The sequence below is a fragment of the Anser brachyrhynchus genome (genome assembly GCF_964034855.1).
Source record: "Anser brachyrhynchus genome assembly, chromosome: 10".
Taxonomy (NCBI): Eukaryota; Metazoa; Chordata; class Aves; order Anseriformes; family Anatidae; genus Anser; species Anser brachyrhynchus.
Window position 1 is genome coordinate 2,468,925 of NC_137705.1, and position 20,241 is coordinate 2,489,165.

Consider the following 20,241-nt stretch of genomic DNA (forward strand, 5'->3'; position numbering starts at 1 on the left):
AATACTAATCTTAAATTCAATGTACCCTGACAGCAAATAAGTTTGCTGTGCTTACTTCAGCATGAATAAAAAGCCCGCAAGGAGACTCCTACATAAGAGTATATTTACAAGTTCCATTACCCACTGGAGAGATTGATGTAATAAACCTATAATAAAAAGCCTGATGTTATGGATTTCTCTAATGTTTCTTATCAAACAGCCTGTATTATCTTGGCTTGTGTATTCAATTTAAAATAGGTTTTCAATAAGTGCCTTAGAGCTAGAGGTCATTCTCACTTAGTTTCCTGCCACGCAGGGATGTGTACTGTCTTTTCCTGCCCTCAGAAACTAAAAGCTGTTTGTAGCTTGCTCGAGTGCAGTTTACAAAGTAGGCAGACAGATTAGAGAGAACAAGAGAGGGAATATATTATCTGCACATCTATTCATATCGTGCAGCAACAGCCAAGGCTGGCAGGGCGCGGGCTCTGTGCCGGCATTTATTTTTATTACCGAGCAGTGAGGTGTAGTTGTTCCTCATGAGAAAACCAGTGCGCAGGAATTGTTTTGCCACCAGTTGTCTCCTCCTTTGTATTTTGTGGCTGCCACACAACGGAGGTGGTTCCCGTGACCTGCTGGCTGCCTGCAGCTTCTGCAGGAGTGGCTTCGCCTTTTAGGTAGGAACGGCACAGAACAGCGCTGCAAACGCAGCGTTTGGAGATGCAGGCCATAGCTAAGTACTTCTACCCATTTAATTTTTATTTCTTGGCACTGGGTTTAGCTAACAACCGATGGCTGCTACTTGGGACCCAATGCAATTTATCTTAGGACATATTTTAAATGAGTGCAACATAATTTAGCAGTATTCCCCTCATTTATTAAATCATTTAAATGCATTGTTTTTAATTTTGGGTCTCAAGCCCTCACTCTGCAACACCCCCTGCTCATTTTGCAGCCTCGTTGTGGATCTACGTCCACCAGCTCCTTGCCAATCCCCTTCTCATGGACACAACAACTGCTAAAGCCACCTGAAGTCAAACACTGAGCGAAGGAAGCCCCCAGACAGTTTTCCAGGCTTTGTGCATCAACCCTTTGCCATGACTCTTTCCCTTTGTAATTAAATCCTTTCATTAACCATCCAATAATAATAAAAGACCATAGCTCCAAGCCCTGCTTTTTACACCAAATGAATAAAGCAGTGGTTTTTTGGTAGCATTTCGTATATTCACTTGCAGTGATTTCCCGCAGACAGTTAACAACTTGCAGAACAAGCTGCTCAAAATGTTAGAATCAAATAAAAGCAGAGAGCTACTTCTAGGCAAACGTGCAATCAAGTGGTTGGAAATTAAATTGAAATCAAGGCCCTTAACTTTTAGGGGAGTGGCAGGTCCCTCTGCCACTGATCTCACTGTGACAAGGGCAAAGGGTACCCAGAGGCGAGCAGCAAGCTCATCGTCAGGAAAGGGTGAAGATGGGTAGCTTATAGCACCAGCCCACTCGAGCTCATGCAGTGGGTGCTTCGGGACGTTTAATGCCAGCACTGTGGCACTTATCTTTTTAGATAGATTTGTCTACCCCTTTCTTTTTTCCTCTATGCCTAACAGATCTCTTTTCCCAAATTTCGGCAAAATGAGCCATAAGGACAAGTGGGAAACAGGACTACGATCTGCACGCCTCACACGCACTGGGAACACGCTGCCTTCTGCACGTCTATATAAATACATCACTTGCTGACTTCTCAGCCCCGATAGAAGTTCCAGAGACACTTGCTGAGGGTTTGTAGCACTTAAAGAGCCTAAATTCCCAACACATTCGCTTTGGTCAGCTCAAATAGACCCTCATTGCTTCTGCACCAGAGGTTAGTTTTCTTTTGATTGCTTTGTTCCGTGGTATTTAGTGGCCTCTAAAAGGAAGAAAATACTGAGGACCAAGCTTTAAAGCAACATCTCGCACAAATTATAGTAAAGGAAAATTTGAATCCTCGCTAATTTAAGTGTTATTTTTACTACTAATGTGAATCCAACCCTAACAAATTAAAACAGGAAGAATTAATTGGATATGCAAATGAGATTATTCAGTATATAAATCTAATTACATACCAATTTGCTTTAACAGCATGAAAAGTAAAAAAATGTTCTTTGTAAATTGATTGTTTTAAGTAACCACCTGTAGCAGCACCAAGCAGAAAGGCTGCATCCTGAAGGTGCTCATTGTCAGCAGCAGCGAGACGACGACTTCCAAAGGCTGTCACAAGCCCCACGCTAACGGGCACCCTGCTTACTCCTCTGATTTACGATATTGCTTCATTAGTTCCCAAACGCACTAAACCAGACTTCATTTCTCTCCAGCAAGGGACAGATGCAAACAAACCAGGCTGATTTTAGGGAGCTGATGTGATTTCCATCACAAGCCCTGATTTCCCTGTGCTGGTGTACTTTTATTTGTGCCAGGCCACAAAAAAACCCAGCAGCAGTAAGGGGGTGCACGGGGTGGTGCAGAGCAAGAGCAGCCGGGGCTGCATGGAGCACACCGAGCCCATTCAGGTGTCGCTGTCACCTTTAGGAAACAAAAGGGGACAAAGGCACAATTAGCAGAACAGCAAACTGCAGGGAGGAAAGATTTCTCCAGGGGAAAAAAACCCTGTTAATTTTGAACCTTTTGTGTCCAAGAACCAAATTACACAGATAGTCAATTTACTTCTTTGAATAACTACCCGTCGGTAAGAGCAAAAATTATAAATGAGATCGCTGAAATTGATTAAGATACAGAATAGCTGACACCGTAATTAGTGCCCACTGTGGCATCTCTGACAAAGGATCCCAATCACCTGCTTTCATTGACTGTACACCGAATTTTTTCATACAGCTCTGGCTCTGATTCACAAATTGAGTATCTGAAACCACCTGGAACAAATAGTATTAAAAATATCCTCCAAAAGAAAAGAATATATGGTGCTTTCGCTGGAACATCGAGCAGGTATCAAAACCACCTTCTCAAAAGCACGGCGTTATTACAGAAAACTAAATACAACCCATAGGAAATCTGTTCTCAGAAGGATGTTTATACTACAAAATATTTACAAACATTAAAAAAAAATAACTTAAGGCCACAAATGGCCAAGGGAGCATGAGTTTTCATGAGAAAAAAACCCTTGGAAATGAGCAGGGGCAAGGGGCCAACTCACAAGCCCCTGTGAGCTTCCAGGCTGCTCTGCAGCACAGCATCTTCCAGCTTCCCGAGCGTCTTCCCGAGCACTGGGGTTTTGCTGTGTCCAGTTTAAGTCGGATGAGGTTCCCAGTACCTGGCTACCGGTGGGGAAGGCAGATAGTGTCGGCTGGCACCTGCAGGTTTTGGAAGCAGCAGCTGTATCCGCACACATTACGGGCACGTTGCAGAGGCAGCGTGTCAGGGCTCGTGGCTGGAACTTGAAGAATCACCGCGCACACACGCTGCAGCCTTACTTATGTGGTCTGTAATATGTCTGACCCTCCCCTGAAGGATGCCCACCGCAGAGGATTACGTTTTATCACTATATCATAGCTTCTTTAGGGAAATCAAATGGCTTTCTAATTGAGCAGCCCGCACGCACACACCCCGACACTCCTGCTTTGGATGCACGTGCTGAACCACGAACACTTTGTTTACTGAGTGGCATTATCAAGCCGGCTGCGGCTCTGCTTAGCCTCCCGTGCATTCTGGTTGTTCTCCAATACAACACAAAAAACAACGGCTTGCTGACATCCCCCTGCTTGCTGCTACCTGCTGTATTTTCATGCATCCTTTCTATGTGGGGTTTATTTGCAGCATTTATTGGATGTTTTAGATTGTATTAACAAGGAAGGATAGCTGAAGTCAAGCACTACAGAGTACAGGCACCCCGGTAATACGTTCCGATGGCTTAGCTACCACACTTTTCATTTAAGTACAGACTGGGTGCTAATACATTTGTATAGTGAAACCAATACATTTTTTATTACTTTAAATGCTATGTGGGCAGCTGCAGAGCACCTGATGAATTCACATGAGATCATCTGAAGTCCTCAGAAAGAATGTAAATAGTTTTTAAACTACGATGCTCTCCTGTTCACCAGCTGCAACAATTTCAAGAGACAACGTCCACTCCTGCACAACAAGTGGCTTCCTCTGTGTCCCAAGTACAGCTAAGCAAAGAGGCCACAAACGCTTTGTATTTTCTCCCATTTCCCCTCTTTCCCAGTGCAGAGCAGGCAGCGGGGACCAGCGGCCCCGTGCCCGCAGCCAGCTGCTGGGTGCTTCCTGTGGGACCTGCCTTCCTACAGGAGCCCGTGTCCAAATCCCCATCCTGCAAACTATTAAGCACAGGAAGATCTTCCTTCTTGTAATTCCACTGGTTTGGACTGGCACATCTTACCAGCTGATACACGTTAAAAATGCGCTCTCCTTCATTTTTTTTTTAAAGCTCTGTTATGATCTCCACCAAATTACATAAAATCCTTGCTAACTGCCGTGCTTCTAACTGTTGTATTTTCATGCATCCTCTCCTAAATACTTCTAGAAGCAGTAAAACACCAGAGAATATCTACACTTAAAAATAAGATGAGGTGGTTAAGTTTTACCAGTAATGGATGTGACAATAAGGAAAGTTAAATTAGAGAGGAACCATTAAAAGCCTCCAACATAATTTTAAACACAACACCTTGCAGGAGCTGTGAACTCTGCTGCTGACTCCAGCGTGTAAGACCTCACAGGCTAACAGCCTTCCACAAATCAATCTTGCAAAACACTGACAGGCACATTTAGCTTGTATCACCAAGAAAAACCAACACTATAAGCACATTTTATACACAGCAAGCATGTTTCAGAAACAGCACAGCCACAACTGAACAGAAACACCGAGCCTGACAGCTGCCGAAATGAACTGAAATGGCGACTTCAAGTAAAATTTTATAAGTTTGGTTTGACAACACTCAAAAAAATAATTAAGGAGAAACATATTAATTGAGCTGTTACTGACTGTAGTGATGCCACTGGAACATCCTTCATGATGGAGTATCTACCAGCACGCCAAGGCTAGGGTGAAGATTTCCCTTCCCCAAATCCACAGCTCAGGTCCTCACCTCCCATGCATTTTTTCAGCGTGGTTCAGCAGTTCTCGACCTTTTCAAGCTGTCCAAGCACTGCTCAGCACCAGGACTTCACCCTACAGATGTGCGGCCGTCCACGGGCACATGCTACAGGTGTTCCCAGCTGCAGACTTGCATGAAGTCAGTCACAAGCTCTTGCAGCCCTGTCCATGGTTTCTTTACTCTTACATCTGGGCTGTGCTGAGTCCTGGATCTGCTGGGAATGGTCTAAACTCTAAATGCTACTGCAACCCGATAGCAAAGTCCTCTGCCTTCCTCTTGCTCTAGGTTTGACCTGATTCCTGAGGTCACTCAGAGGGAGAAAGTATATTTTGCTTCTTTTTAAAGCAGTGTCTCACTGATTTTCAATGTCATTTCTGCTCCAAAATCAAATTCACTGTTTTTGGATAAGAAGACACAGAGTAGCTTGGCCCAGCAAATCAGCACCCAGCTACCAATAGGGACAATTCCCCGTGCCATCTCCTGCCAACAAAACCCTTTGGTTATACGAATAAGCTCTAAATCCTTCACTGACACAACATCCAAGTGCCCCATTTCTTGCACCCTGCAGGGGTTTCATTAACGTGACTAATGCCTGTCAAATGTTGTTCTTTCATGATGAGGGAGACAACCCTATGCTTTGCCTCACACAAAGATTTGCTGTCCTTAATATCTGCTTGCATGCTTTTACATTAACAAAAGAGGCATTAGCCACGTGCTTTAAACATGCTCCGGATTATGAAGTTGCAGCCAAAACCAGGCACCGAATGCCTCTGGTCAGCGCTTTTTGGGCATGGGCGTAACATTAAATAGTTCCACGCTTTCTTACCCAGATCACACTTCACATGTAGTAGCCCTAACTGTACCTTTTAATTCCACTTTGCTGTAAGTAGTGTTGGTTGGGTTTGCAGAGCTCCTCTTTGCATGCTGCATCAGCACTGACACCCACTCTGTGCCTCGTGCTCCCTGTCCCCAGGGCTCGCGGTGCAAGCCCTGCGCACTCCTGCTGCTTCGCTCTTGTTGCCGCTCCACGGGGGGAGAGCTCCTGTAATTTATCATTCATACACCGCTCCTGCAGCTGGAGCTGCAGAAAAGGACATGTTTGTAAACAAACATCCATCACGGGGGTTTGTGCACGCCTGTATTTTCTTGCCCTTTCACCTTTGTTGCTCATTGTTCTTTTGATAAATATGACTGTGGCTGAGTAACCAACACCTAGCGCTGCACTGCCGCTGGCACCAAAAGGGGTGCTGACTAATTACAGAATTGCACGCTGATTCGCGCTCTGTAAAAAAGATTTAGCTAGTGGTGAAATACAGGAATCATACAAAAGATCAGTAGGACAGAGGGAATGAGGAGCAGGATGGCAGAACATGAAAATCCTGGGTCATTACAACAAAACGAGACAGCTCCTGGGATGATTTAAACTGGCGTTCTTTGACAGACGTCAGTGTAAGGACTCTAGCTATCGGAAGACGCCCGCTATTTGTCAAGAGGGACCAACCTTTGCTTTGTGGGGCAGCACAGAGGATGCAGCAGCACTGGCAGGGCTCTGTGCTGCTCAGCGTAACCAACGGTACCGACCCAGGGCTCTGCCCAAAGGCACTGTGATGACCAAATCTTTGTTCCATGCATTGGTGCTGATGCCACGCAGCAAACTCGGCATTTACCTACCTGGCTGGAGCTCTGACAAATTATAAATTCATATTACAAAGGCACTTCCTAGTTTTGGAGAGCTTGGGAGACAGGCGTATTAAATGAGCAATAAAATGCAACTTAATACGGTCGATGTTAAATTAGTTTCAATTATCAAACCCCATTTTAACCAAATGAATGCCTGGCTTACATCCAGGATTCACATAATTTACACGGGGAAGTGCTAGGTTCTCTCCCTTCCTGCTAACTGATGACCTGTCACTGCTTTGCCTTCCATTAGGGAAGAAATTCCATATTCTCTACTAAGTACGGGAACGTACCAAAAAATAGAGATAAAACAAAACATGCAAGTTCAAGAAGAAATGCAGTAAAAAACACACAATCAAGAAATGTAAGTCAACTGTTAAACTTTTTTTTTTGAAGAAAAGTCAATATTAATAAAGTTTGGAAAATTCTACGTAGATTGTTTTCCAATTAGATGTCTGAAGAGCACTATCATGAGGATATTCTGACAACTAAGAAAAGACATAGAGAACCTCTGTTATCACTAAGAAGCAGGACTTTATAACATATACTAAGTTATTTAGATCTTGAAAATAGGAAAATAGCTTGCATCTGTACCTTGCATATGCTGGAAATTAGCTATCATATTTTGAAATGAGGAGCTAACATTAGTGAGCACAGAGGAATGAACACCTGGAAGGGAGTTTTGCCAACTGGTAGCACAAGAGAGAAGTAGCCTTTACTGATAACTGTTCTTGGCCACAGTTGAGGAACATCTTTCATTAACAGATGATGTGCTGAATACTTCAGTGTTCCTAACCTGCAGGGACTGAAGGGAGGCAACAGAGGCAAACGTGCATGGCTGAAAAAGCAGCTTCCATCTTGCTCTTCCCGGGTGCCCTGGCTACGGCTGCACCCCACAGCCCCGTCAGAAAACCCAGACTCTGTGCTTTGGTGCACATAAGAGCTTTTTTAGGGTCTTCTGCAACTATTGTTTCAGCATGGTAGCCATCATTTCTATGCTCTGCCACTCAGCCTATGGTCTGGTCTCACACCTCCAACTCTTCCAAAGTCTTCTTCCCTAACTCAGGAGGAAAACAGCAAGAACAAAGTTTCTTCCTCCTTAAGCTGTTTGTCTTACTTTGCTGTTAACTGGCAGTGTCACCCCTCTCAGCAGCACTTCCCTATATTTACCTTCTCCGGGTATGGCCACCAGAATACCTGCACATCAATCACAGAGGAGGCTGGAGACCTTTTCGCTGGCGTACTACAAGCATCAGACCTGTGATATGCGTTCAGGGGATCACAAACTCATGACAAATGTGCGAGGAGAAGGATCACAGTGCTTGAAGTTATTGCCAAATCACAACCGGGACTTCAGCAGTAGAGCTCAGAAATATGACAACGCCGTTATTTGTTCTAGATATAATTCCCCTTGCAAGGGACATTATAAAAGAAAAAAAAAATCTGAAGAGGATGATTTGACACCAAGAATTTTGCAGCAATTTTTCCGTGGCTGAGGAAGCGTGCTTCTCATCTTCATTCCACCCGTGCAGCTGACTGCCTCCAGCCCCTTTTTATCTTGCTGTCTTCTGCATCACTCCCTGGCTTCACATCTCAGACAGCCCAACCATCAACCTGCCTTCTTTCAAGTCCCTCTTCAAATGTTTGCCAGTAAAGCCACACAGTGTGAACCTAGAGAAAATGCCATTTCACATGGAGCATCCTAAAAACGGAAGGAGAGCGAGTGCTACAGGAATAAAGCTTGATCCGGCTCTCAGCGAGTGTTTCATCTTGTCTGTTTACAGACAGCAGGCTTGCAGGGGCAGAAATAATTTATTCTTCCAAGTCTCACAGAACACCCATTATCTTATTTGCTTTTCACAAGTAAAAACAACAATAGCATTTTGAACTTCGTTTGGGATCTTTTTAGCATCGATGAAATACTTAGATGGTACGAATCAAATAATGACGTGGCAGAAATTTCAGCCACAATAAAGAGGAAGCAATCTGAAACATGCTGCACTCCATATGTTCAAACAAAGCCTTCTAATACGTATGACTTTTTAGCTATGCAATACGGATAAGGGATGTTTTATAAATGACAATTTCTCTTAAAATTGATGCACTCTTCATCAGTTTCAACTCAGAAAAGTGGAAATAAGGTACATTAAGATAGATATATTTTTCATATTTTTACTGACACCTGGAAAGCTTAATTAAGTTGAAAGTCACCAACTTCAGCTGAAGATGTCGAGTGCTGGATGGTTAATTAGTTGCCTGTCTCATTGATTATCAACTTCAGCAGTACTTGATTATAAATGGTTGTAATGCTTGCCTTGCTTCGCAGCCTAATTAATGGGATATAGACTATTTAACAATTGTGTCTTGGTTTGATTATGAAGCTAAATACATACATTTTATTGCTAAATAAACATTCAAATACATAAGGAAAAATAAATTGAAGCACCGTGGCGATAACATGCAAATTTTGATTTTTCAGCGTAATACTGGGGAGAGCTTCTCTAGAACTTGCAACAAGAAGTCTGTGCAGCCTGTCATGGGAACACCCTTGATTTCAGAGCACAGACCATCACAGCACTTCACAAACGCTCCGATAAACCAGCATTAAACAACGTGCAGATGAGCGAGCTGCAACACAACTTTCTGTGCTCTATCCAAAGCAGCACTTACTGGGAGCAGCGCCCACTTACTGGCCATGCACTGACCTGGAGCACAAACTCCCCTGCACACAAGCACCCGAAATGTTTCATGGCCCCAGTGCTGCACGACCCAGAGCCCTCGCAACAACCAGTGCCTAGGTGGCAGAAAGCAACACGCATTTCTGTCAGACCCTACCAAATCACGCAAACAGAAATAGTCTTACTTTCTGCTAGGGAGAGCATCAGCCAGCAATGCTCTGCCAGCCTGTTTACACACTTCGCTGTCACTAAAGGGTAATTCTGTTATTCCCCACACTTACAGTGCTATAATTATCAAAGTTTAATTGACCCTCTCCCCTTTTATTCCGTTTGGATGATCACCCTTGATTGCTGCTTAGCTGAAAGACCTTTATCCAAATAATAATGATCACCATCAACATCTTTTTCCATCAGCTAATGCTCAGCTGCATGAGATCAGGGCAGGAGGCAAAAGCAAGAGATTTAACCCCACCAGTCACAACTGGAAACTAATCGTTCCTCCAGCAACTCCTGCTGCTATTCTAAAGGAAGAAAATGCCCACAGAACTGTGGAGAAAAGGGATTTTTTTGTGTCTGTGCGAGGCAGTGTCAGGGGATGACAAGCTGACAGCGTCCACATGGATGCAGGTTTCTGCGTGCTTACGCCAGACTTTCCCCAGCAACTCAGGACGAACACAGCTCGTGAAATATGAGCTCCAACCCAAGATCTCAGAAGGTGTGCGAACTGTTTTACATGCAATGAATACATACATCATTATTTCTAGCTATGCACTGTAGCCCAGGATTGCAGCTCTCAGGCTGTGCAAAGGTGTCGTCTAAATCAAAGCCCAGAGATGGAGCCAGCCGACAGCCACGGGATGCAGTCAGCAGCAAACCCCAGCGCCCGACCTGGCAGCCTTCCTGCTGCATCTCTTACCTTCTCGTTCTTCTCAATGACCACATAAGAATTGCAAAACGAGGTCCCTTTCCAATAATGTTTAGATTTGCTAAGAAACATATAAGACATTGTACCTATAAAGCAATAGACTAAGCACCTCACTTTTTTCCATAAAACTTCATTCTTATTGGCAATAAAGAAGCATTTGGGGTCCATATTCTTCCTAATTTGATAGATGCTTGGAAAAGTAGGTATTTCTGTAACTCCCTGAGTGAGATTTAATTTCAATACGTACCTACTAATTTAAATGCAAAGAAGCTAAATTGAAAAGAGGCATCATATAAAATGCACAGGGGATCAATACACAGACAGATAGTCAGAACATCTGCTTATAAAAATGTCTGTGTATTCTCCGTTTTATTCAAAGTGCATCATGTTACCTCAGTAATTTTTCTTTGAGAAAGATGTAATTAAACTTGCCCAGATGGACTTGAGAGTTAAATAGAGAAAAAAATATAATGTACCTAATGATCTCCATGTAAAAAAAAAATGAGTGAATTGCATTGATATTGTCTCTAACTTTATAAATTGTAAAATTATGGCCTAGATCAGAGCCAGGTCACATCTAGCGAGGGCTTCGCTGCTGACAGATCAGGAGCATGAAATGGGTACAGACCCCTTGTGAGGCTGAGTCCAATCCTCTGCAATCACAGAAAAACTTGTCATATAATCCCTATACAAGAATACATTACACATAATCACATACATTTTCTAACCTCTCCTCTACAGCAACGCACAGCTGAGTGATACCACAGAATCCCATTTGGTGTCTAAAAGAGTTCTGGTTTCAATTTAAATTAATTGTTGCTCACTTCAGATTTAATTGTTCTTATCCCAGTGCCCTCTTAGCTCTTCCCCTCTCTCCTCTATTTTCCTAGTTTAAAATGAACCTTTTTTCATCTCCAGCTCTCCAGATTGCTGTAGCAGTTCCTCGTCCTGGCTTGAACACCTCCCTAACACAGTCAGGACTGCACATAGTACCCCATCTAAGACAGTATCAAGGTGTGAGCTTTCCCCATTTCTGTTGGACATCCCTCCCTGAAGCATGCTAGGACCCTGTTTCCTTTTTGACAGCCACATCACCTTGCTGGATCCAGGTCACGCGATGGCTACTGACAGGAGTAAATTACACTCAATTTTATTAAAAATATAATTCAGTCAAAGAAATTCCCAAAAGCCACTCATGAAACCGTTGTTCATCATATTGATGTACTGAAAAACACAATCTTGCTGGGCTCGCAGCCCCGGCGCACTGCAGCAATCACAGCTTCTGCCGTGGTGGTGGGTGCCCAGAGTTTTGTGAAGACCAGTGCACTCACAGCGCTAATCTCCAGTAATACATTTGCTCGGATGGAAAGGATATACGATAAATGCCAGTAAGTATTTAACCTTCAGTAGAAAACCCATGCTCACAGCTGGCACGCACGGCTCTGCGTGACTTCGTTCTAAACCATTTGAAAGTACAGGAGCTTTAAGTGTGCAACAAACCTCAAATAATTCAGAAAAAAAAACCCTGAAGTATTAAGTATAAGTATCAGATCTCATCTGTATAAACCTTCTCCCGTGAACTTCAGTGACATCTTACTGACAGCCACGAAGCCAAGGGCTCTGTCACAGTGGAGAAGCGATGATCTTAATAGGAGTCTTTCAGTGCTTTATCTATTCCAAGTGCTGTGCAAACAGTAATTAGGCAGCCGGGTACAGAAATGCAAAGTGTTGCAGAACTGACCAAAATATAAATTAATTAATTATAGAACTGCAACAGATTAATCGCTTTCTAGCTACCCACTAAAATCAAAGCAATAGGCATGGGAACTACAGAGCACCAGGAAAAAAAAAAAGCTGAACAAATTGAATTGCTGCATCATTTACAGAGGACCATCATTTAATATGTACTACTCTTCTTGGTTTAATTATTTATATTCAGACATGAAATTAGTAGAATTTCTTTTGTACATAACCTACATCTGTTTGGATAGAAGCTTGCATTTAAATTGGCCTGTGAATATTCATCTTTGTATGAATTTTGAATTTGTAACAGAGCTGGATGCCCAGATCTCATTGGAATTCAACGGGAGCTGGGAAAGAAATGTCCACATTTCTTGAAAAATCACCCTTCGTTTGATGTAGACTGCCATTACTGATTACGTTATTTTATGCTTCCTATTCATGTAGCAAATGTTCAGTGTTTAAACTAAGGCCTTGTATTATTCTGAAATTTCAAAGTCTAAAAATACAGTACTTTGTCAGTAAGACACCATGTGAATATGCAATATACAGTAAGTTTTCTTATACACAGATTTGCTCATTAAAGCCAGTTCTTTTCACAAGCTGCATTGATGTAAATTACCATCATTTTTGTGTAACAGTGGAACACACTTTATATATATATATATATATATTTTTTATTTTTTCCCAAGGAATTACATAACCATGCTCTAAATATTCTGCCCTGAACCACTGCTGAGCTATTTGGCTATGCTGTATCAGAATCTGACAAAAGGAGAAAGAATGTCAGGACAGGCATTTATGAGAATATTTTCCTATTAAAATACAGTTCTGAAAAAGTACATTGAAATTAAGCTCTGCAGAAATGTTTTTGTCTTCCCAACTTTTGCTCTCTTGTGCATATTTCTAGATTAGAAAATGGTATTTTCCAGTGGAAAATAGGTGAAACAATGCTTTTGTTTTGCTCCAATGAAAAATATGATAGAATTTGATATTGAAAAACATGATGCTGTGGCTGGATCTGCAGAACGAAGCTGGGTGTTGCTGGGCCACCCCGACACCATCTGAGAGCCAGCCAGGAGCCCATAGCAAACGCTGCTATATCTAATTCTGGATACCCAGAGAGTGGTGAAACTCCAGCTTTTCATGTAACAGAGCATAGCACAGAAATTTCAGAGTGACCCATAAACCACCCTGGAGGCAATGAAGAAATTTGTCCGTGTTCAGCATCAGCGTCAATGTCTTGTCGAGCTGCCAGCTCTCCCGGCGCAGCCCACGCGATCTGCTGCAAAACCAGGGCCTCCGCAGCATGAAGCCATGCTAGCAAGTACAGTGTTTACTTATGAATTCAAATAAATAAATAAAACAAACACTCCATCCTGTATTTTGGCTTTCTGAAGCCACTTCCATCGGCCCGGTCGGAGCAGACAGAGCTGCCACAGCACCTTCCCTTTGACAAAACAAACTTCTGGAAACAGAAGCATCATTACAGAGCTGCAGGATGAATTTGTTTATTGAAGCTATTGTGTTTATAAGGTGCTTGCTAAGGAGAAAGGAGGGCCGGCCTTGCTTGTTTTGAGCAGAGATCTTTGTGTTTAAAGGGCAAGAACAAGCACAAGGGCAGAAACCAGAGCCTGCGAGGCTGGGGGCAGGCGAGCAAGCCAGGTGAGCAAAGGAAAAGCACTGCTCAAGAGCTGCCAGCCTGCTCCATCCTTCTGCCAAAACCCGTACGGATCTTCAGAGGTTAAGTAACATTATAAAATATGCATATGCACATTCACACGGGTAATGCAACTAGGACTGCAGCTCATTAACATGCAAATAAGACTTCAACAGTGAAACTCATTGCCACAGGAAGGTAATGAGGCAAAGAATTGCGTAAGAGTCACGCAAACATGGGAAGGCTCCGTTCAGGCCTGCGCGGCCTATCCCAGCCACCCCACTACAGGCCGTGGGCACCGCCATGCTGCTCCTCACGGCCTGTCCTGCCTCTCCGCCCACCCTCTTTACTTCAAAACTGTCACCATTACAACTGATGCCTAAGGAATTTGACAGCCCTAACAAATCTGAGTTATCTGGGACCAAAGGAATAATTTGCAGTTGCTGCTTCCCAGAGCTGACACCTGAGGAAAAGACTCCTGAAAAGAAAACCAGAAACCCTGGTTTATACATCAGCTATCGAGTCAAAGCAAGCACGTTAGTTTTTATCAATGCATCTCCAAACAATGCAGAAAATTACCCAGAAAGACACAATCCCCAGTTGGGTGATGGATGGAAGGGGGCATCAAGCTCAGAAAGACCTTTAGCAATGCTGCCGCCTCTCCAAGTGCCAGATAGCTCCCAAAATTATGAGATTTGCACTTCTCCATAACTGGTTTAAGCTACGTCCTGGGATTGATCTAGCTTTCTTACCTTAGCCTGTTATCCTGCAGTGAATAACTAACGTCTGAGCCCCCAGCACATAAAATCAATAGCAGCATCCCTTGGAGTGCAGCAGCTCCAGCAGCTAGTAGTAGCTGGTAGCTCCACAGCACGTTTGGGTACTCTGTGCCACAGATCTAACAGCTGTTTAATGACGCAAAAGAGAAGGGTTTGGAAGTTCTCGTGCCATTTTCAGGGAACAGATGTTAATTTTAGAAACACGCAGAAAGCCCAAGCGGCTGCTGGAGCCCTGCAGCAGTCCCCAATGTCCCTTGCCTCCACGGGGAGTTGGGACAGCGCAAAGCACAAAAAGCCCACCCTGAAACAACATTCACCTACTCTGGAACAGCACAAAAAGGTCTGTGGACAAACTGGAGGCTTTGAAAGAAAAAAAAAAAAAAAAAGGAGGCTTTGCAAGAAAAGGAAAAAACAGATGTAAAAGATGAAGACAACCCCTGAACACATTCTGCTGAAACTTTCATTTTGCTGACCTTAGACTTTATGTAACAGGTGCCTTAAATATGGAAATCATGGTACAAAACTATTCTGTATGCTTTTGTTTTTCCAAAATTTTTCTTATTTGCTTATAATAAAGGATCCTATTTTCTTTACTCCTGCAGCATAACTTCTAGAGGGTTACAGTTCCTGACACAGGGACGGCACTGCATTGCAGAATCTCTCTGCATCCAATTTTCTGCCAGCTCAGAAACTGTCATAGCACATTTAGGAAGACTTGGAACCAAATTTCAAAAATAGGGACCAATAAGTACCGGAATAAAAGTGGCTTTGTGTTCAGTAGAGCTAAGCAGAAGAAAGTAAACACTATTTAAGCAGCTTGTTGTTACCTAATGCTTAAAAAGTACCCTGACAACATACACATATAAAATAGAAGAAAGCACAAGTTACTAAACAAAACTGAGCACTGAGCAACAGATAAATTAGAGCAATCAAAAACACCAAGGTGACAAACAGCAATTAAAATCTAACAGCCCCCACCCAGAACAAAACACATGTTAGTGAACCATGGTGACTGCACAGTTTGCAGGAGCAGAGGCACTCGCTTGGTGCGAGCTTTTCTGGTCCTTTGTAAATCTGAAGGGTCTTCAAGAACTGTTTTTGCTCCAGGAAAATGGTATACTCAGAAATTTCATTTTGCTCAAAACAGTGCAACTCTCAGAAAAAAAAAAAAAAGTTAAATAAGGACAGTTACAGAAGATGGTTTTATTACTGAAATATGTTATTCTAATTATTTGTTAAATGGAGCAGGGTCTTAGCTATAACACTCCTCATAACACCATTTTAATGGGATTTAAAGCTATATTCCACGTAGGTTTAATTGAGCATTGAAACACTTAGCACTGAGCATGGGAAAACAACGTTTGTCAACAGCAACTCAGAACAGGAGATGGGCAGAGCAGAGCTCTGAAACACGGAGCTTTTGCTGTGCTGATACCAATCAGCAGGAGAAGCAGCTTGCTAAGAGCATCAGTGTGATCTGCGCAGCAACCTTTGGTAACACCAGACATGGAGCAAGGGCTTATTTTGCTGTTTTATCATTAGCATATAAAACGCAGTACGCTTTTGCCTCGGTGTGAAATACAGCAGCATCCTTGAAACAAAAGTTTTGAAATGACACTTTACCTGCAAGGCACACCATGAACGATTGCAGCACGAGCAGCTCCCATAGCAACCTCATCTTTAGCTTCCCAGGTCAGAGGAGACAAATTCAGGAACTGCAGGAGAGAATGGGTCCTCCTTGGAAATTTTAGGCAACCTTTATTCTGTAAAAGAGAAAAAAGAGGTTATAAGGAGATTTAGGATTGCTGCTCCTTCCATTTGTTGAAGGCTTACTTTTCTTTTCAGAGAAGTTGCATCTTAAAACCAAAAGAAAGTTTTTAAAACATTACATTTAAAATCATTCTGAGAAGTAGTAAGACTAAAGAGACTACATTGATCTGAAGAAGAGGAGAAGATGATTGTCAGGAGAGATGCACAGAAACTTGCAGAGGAAACCAAATCTGCAAAAGCAAGGCTCTATGTACGCTGGGCGCCAGCTCAGGATGATGATGTAGCCCCGGATCTGCATCTTTCACCAGGATGTGGTGAGATTTCTGCAGGCTCTCCATTTTCTCACCAGCAGACTTGCTCAGTGCCTCTCCAGGGTAATCTTACATGTAATTCATTAACTCTGTAAACTATGGTTAAGAAAAAAGCCATGAGAATTACTCTTGCTCCTCTCAACAAATGCCCTCCGTGGGTGAAAGATCACCTCTGCAAGGCAGTGCTCTCTAGGAAGCGTTCTCACCCTGCTCGGGAGAGGGGGATGTGTTTCCCTTCTCACTCCCATTCTCATTGCCCTGGAAATCTTTTTTTTTTTCTTTTTTTTTCTTTTTTTCCTTAAAAAAAAGGAAAATAACCTTTCAAACATCTCCAGGTGAAAAACAATCTTTTAATGGCAGTCTATATTACAACTTGTATGTAGTTAAAGTTTCCAAGCAGGCAATCTGAAGACACACTCTGCGTATCACTGCAGCATATCCCCCCCCCAGTGAAATCCCAGGGTGAAAAAATGCCTCCTTTCATGAAAAAAAACAAACAACACCCTTTTCCAGCATAGGAATTTAAATATTAAAAAATAAATATATCAAGTCAGACACACATCGTTATAATTTATTCATATCACTGAGGGCTGGAAGTTAAGGGGCCTTCGTGCTTGCAAGACAAACTGCATGACTAATAGCATGTGAAGGGCCATCATTAGAGGTCTCCGCTTGCTTTTGTGAGGTAAAATTGATAGGATTCTTCTAATAAAGTCAGGTTCGATGCACTGAGAAGACTAAGAATCTATCTTCCGATCTGAAGATGCAATTTTGAAGGGGGTAGAGATTAATTGAATATATTTATCTGCTCTCTTGCAGACTGATTAGGCTAGCTGGGGTTAGCAGGAAGGCCTAATCAATGGAAACTAATAACACCTTAAGTGAGTGATTAGAGCATTAATTATTAATTTTTGTAGGAAAATGTCATCATAGACCTTTATATTGATTTACAAAGTTAAACAGTTTCTCTGTGTTTGTAGTGATCTCGAGAAATGTATTTGTTTCCACTGCGGGGCCTGCATACACAGACAAGCACTGGCTTTCCTCTCCGCACCAAATTCCGTTGGATATAATCGTACCCGGAGATTTCTGCCAAAGGCAAGGAGCTCTCGCTTTTACACTGGTTTAAGTGAGATGGGAGATAAATCCTATATTCACCAGCAGCTGCTGAAATTCTTTCATGCTCTTGTTTCCCCACGTATTAGTACCATCAATAAGCCCGTCGTGTCACTTATAAAGCTCCTCTTCATTACACTGCTGTGCAATGCTTTACGGTTACTCTCCTCACTGCAATAAGCTACGTGGGACTGAAACAGAACAATCACTTACAGCCACCGATACCTAATTAAAAACACAAGAGGTACGGCACTTATCAACTTAACCTACTGCCAGGAACCTGGAGCAAGCGGCCGCAGACCTGCCCGCGAGCTGCCGGCCTACAGGAGGGCCGCAGCACCCCCTCCGCCCTGGGGGTTAATAGCAGCACCAAGCTTCCCGCCTGCAAACAGTGCCAGTGGGGGGAAAAAAAGCATTATATCTGCCTCTTGGTTAAAACACTTGCAATATAAAGCCCTGGATCTGCCCAAAGTCAAGCAAAATGCCCCTGTTTATTCCATGGGCTTTGAGGATGGAGATGAGGAACCACTCTTCAGGGAGGGCCGCAGAGACGGCAGTCCTCTTTGCAGTTTCCTGACACTCCCTTCTCACTTTTATTCCCTATTTTTCAATAGATTCAATAAAATTCTCAGTCTTCAACTCATTTCTCTTCCCTACTGCAACTTCTCTTAGCAGAGCTCCCCCTGGCCCACCAGCCCTTCGGGAGAAGGCTGGAATATTCTGCTTACAATTTTTCTACTTACAGCTTTTTCTTTTTTTTTCTTCTTCTACTCAGGAAATCATGCTTCTCTAAGCATTTTAAAAACTAATACAAGACGTTTCAAAATTATTAACGTAAATTAGTTGTTAGCTTATAAGGGCATTAAAACCAGCAGGCTCTTTCTTTCCTACCATGATGATTTCACACAGTCATTGGGTCTTACTTTCAGCCAAAAATAAAAGCTATGTTAAAAATATACATTTTTAGTACTCAGAAGAGTTAATACTCAAGTCCAATGAAAAACCTGTAAGTCTTCCCTATCATTCAGCTGTTCAATACATACTCCACAGAACCAGCAAGTATCAGAGGGTCATGGATGCCCTTTGAAGCAAAAAAAAAAAAAAAATCAGATATTTGAACGGAAACAAATGCCTCTGATAGTAACAAATTGCCTGTCCACGGCAGCTGGACAGCCATTGGCATCTCCATCAGCATTAATGGCTATAAGTGCGTGGAGTTTCCAAAGTCTATAGCCTGTAACAATTAGAATACATTCCTAGAAGAGGCTCTAGCATATTCAATTTTCTAAATATATGGAATAATACCACATCCTCTGGTCATTCACAGGATTGCTACCACAGGATTACTGTTGAGGCTGAAGGGGCACCAGCTCCCCAGAGCTAGGAGCAGCCTGCCAGGAGCAGCACTGGAAACCAGCACGGAGCCCTGCCTCTGCCCAGTATTCCCCAGCAAGAGCCCTGGCTTTTACTGATACATCTCATAACACACATAGCATGCCACGGAAAGTTTCCTGAAGAGAAACGATGCCTGTCCTATCATAAAAAATAGTGAAAAGGAAATTAGATGATTACCATTACAAATATTTTCCTAGGGTTAAAATATGGTGGTATTCAAGATGCTGTTGCTTTTTCGTCTCTCATGATAGTTCCTTATTTCACATGTGAATGACTCCAATCTCAAAAATGTTTTCCTGTAAACATAGCTGCTATTCATATCAGTATGCCCATTGTTCAGAGCCGTGTAAAAATTGTTGAAACACGTTGATTTTTTTACGGCAACAACTTCAGGAAATGCAACATTTGTGTATGAGCAAAAGATATATAATTGAACAGATCCTTCCCATTTCTAAATGTTTTCTGACTATAAAATCTCAGGGGGGGTTGCTCTGCTTCTAAAGTGCCTGGAATGGGCCTGAAAACTAGCAAAGTTTAATATTTTATTTCCAGAAGGGAGTGTGTGTAGTTTCAGCCCTGTTCAAGTTATTTTTTAAAAAGATGAAAATGAGATAAGGGTGCTGCAGTTTGGAAGTGCATCCCATTAGAAAGTATAATGCCAATACACAGGTGCAGATGTCTTTTTAACTTTACTTTTGACAACGTATCCACTGCAAATTCTTTTGAAAGGTATCTTTGTTTGTAATTGGATTTTGACGAAGAAAGTTGACTCTAAGAGCTCTGAGTGTAACTGGGTGGGAAAAATGGATGCATACAGTGGGAATACTTGTCGTTAACTCCTCTGAGTGGGCACGGCTTTTTATCAGCAATTTCATGTGGGTTCTTAATGATTAGCACTTTTGAAAAAAATAAAATAGAAAAAAATAAGGCTAAGGTACATGAATGCATTCAACATGTGAAAAATGACTTTTTGGCTGGAACTCCCTTTTCTCACTCTTTTGTAGCCTTTAGTAGAAGCGTAAAAGCCCAGTTTGGACTAAATGAACTCCCAGAATGATCCGAAGGAAAATTTGCAAAACATGTCTCAGACCCCTAAGCATTGCAGC

General features: G+C 42.5%; 1 protein-coding gene across 9 annotated transcripts in view; it reads right to left on the bottom strand.

Annotated features, from left to right (window-relative positions):
• LOC308200329 (contactin-4) overlaps positions 1 to 20,241 on the bottom strand; it is a 300,384-nt gene that overhangs the window by 131,676 nt on the left and 148,467 nt on the right. For all 9 annotated transcript variants that reach the window (XM_080605918.1, XM_080605910.1, XM_080605912.1 and 6 more), the window contains one exon: positions 16,167 to 16,306. In XM_080605918.1, coding sequence (XP_080462044.1) covers positions 16,167 to 16,221 — 55 coding nt within the window. In that variant the 5' untranslated portion in view covers positions 16,222 to 16,306. The remainder of the gene's footprint in view (positions 1 to 16,166; positions 16,307 to 20,241) is intronic.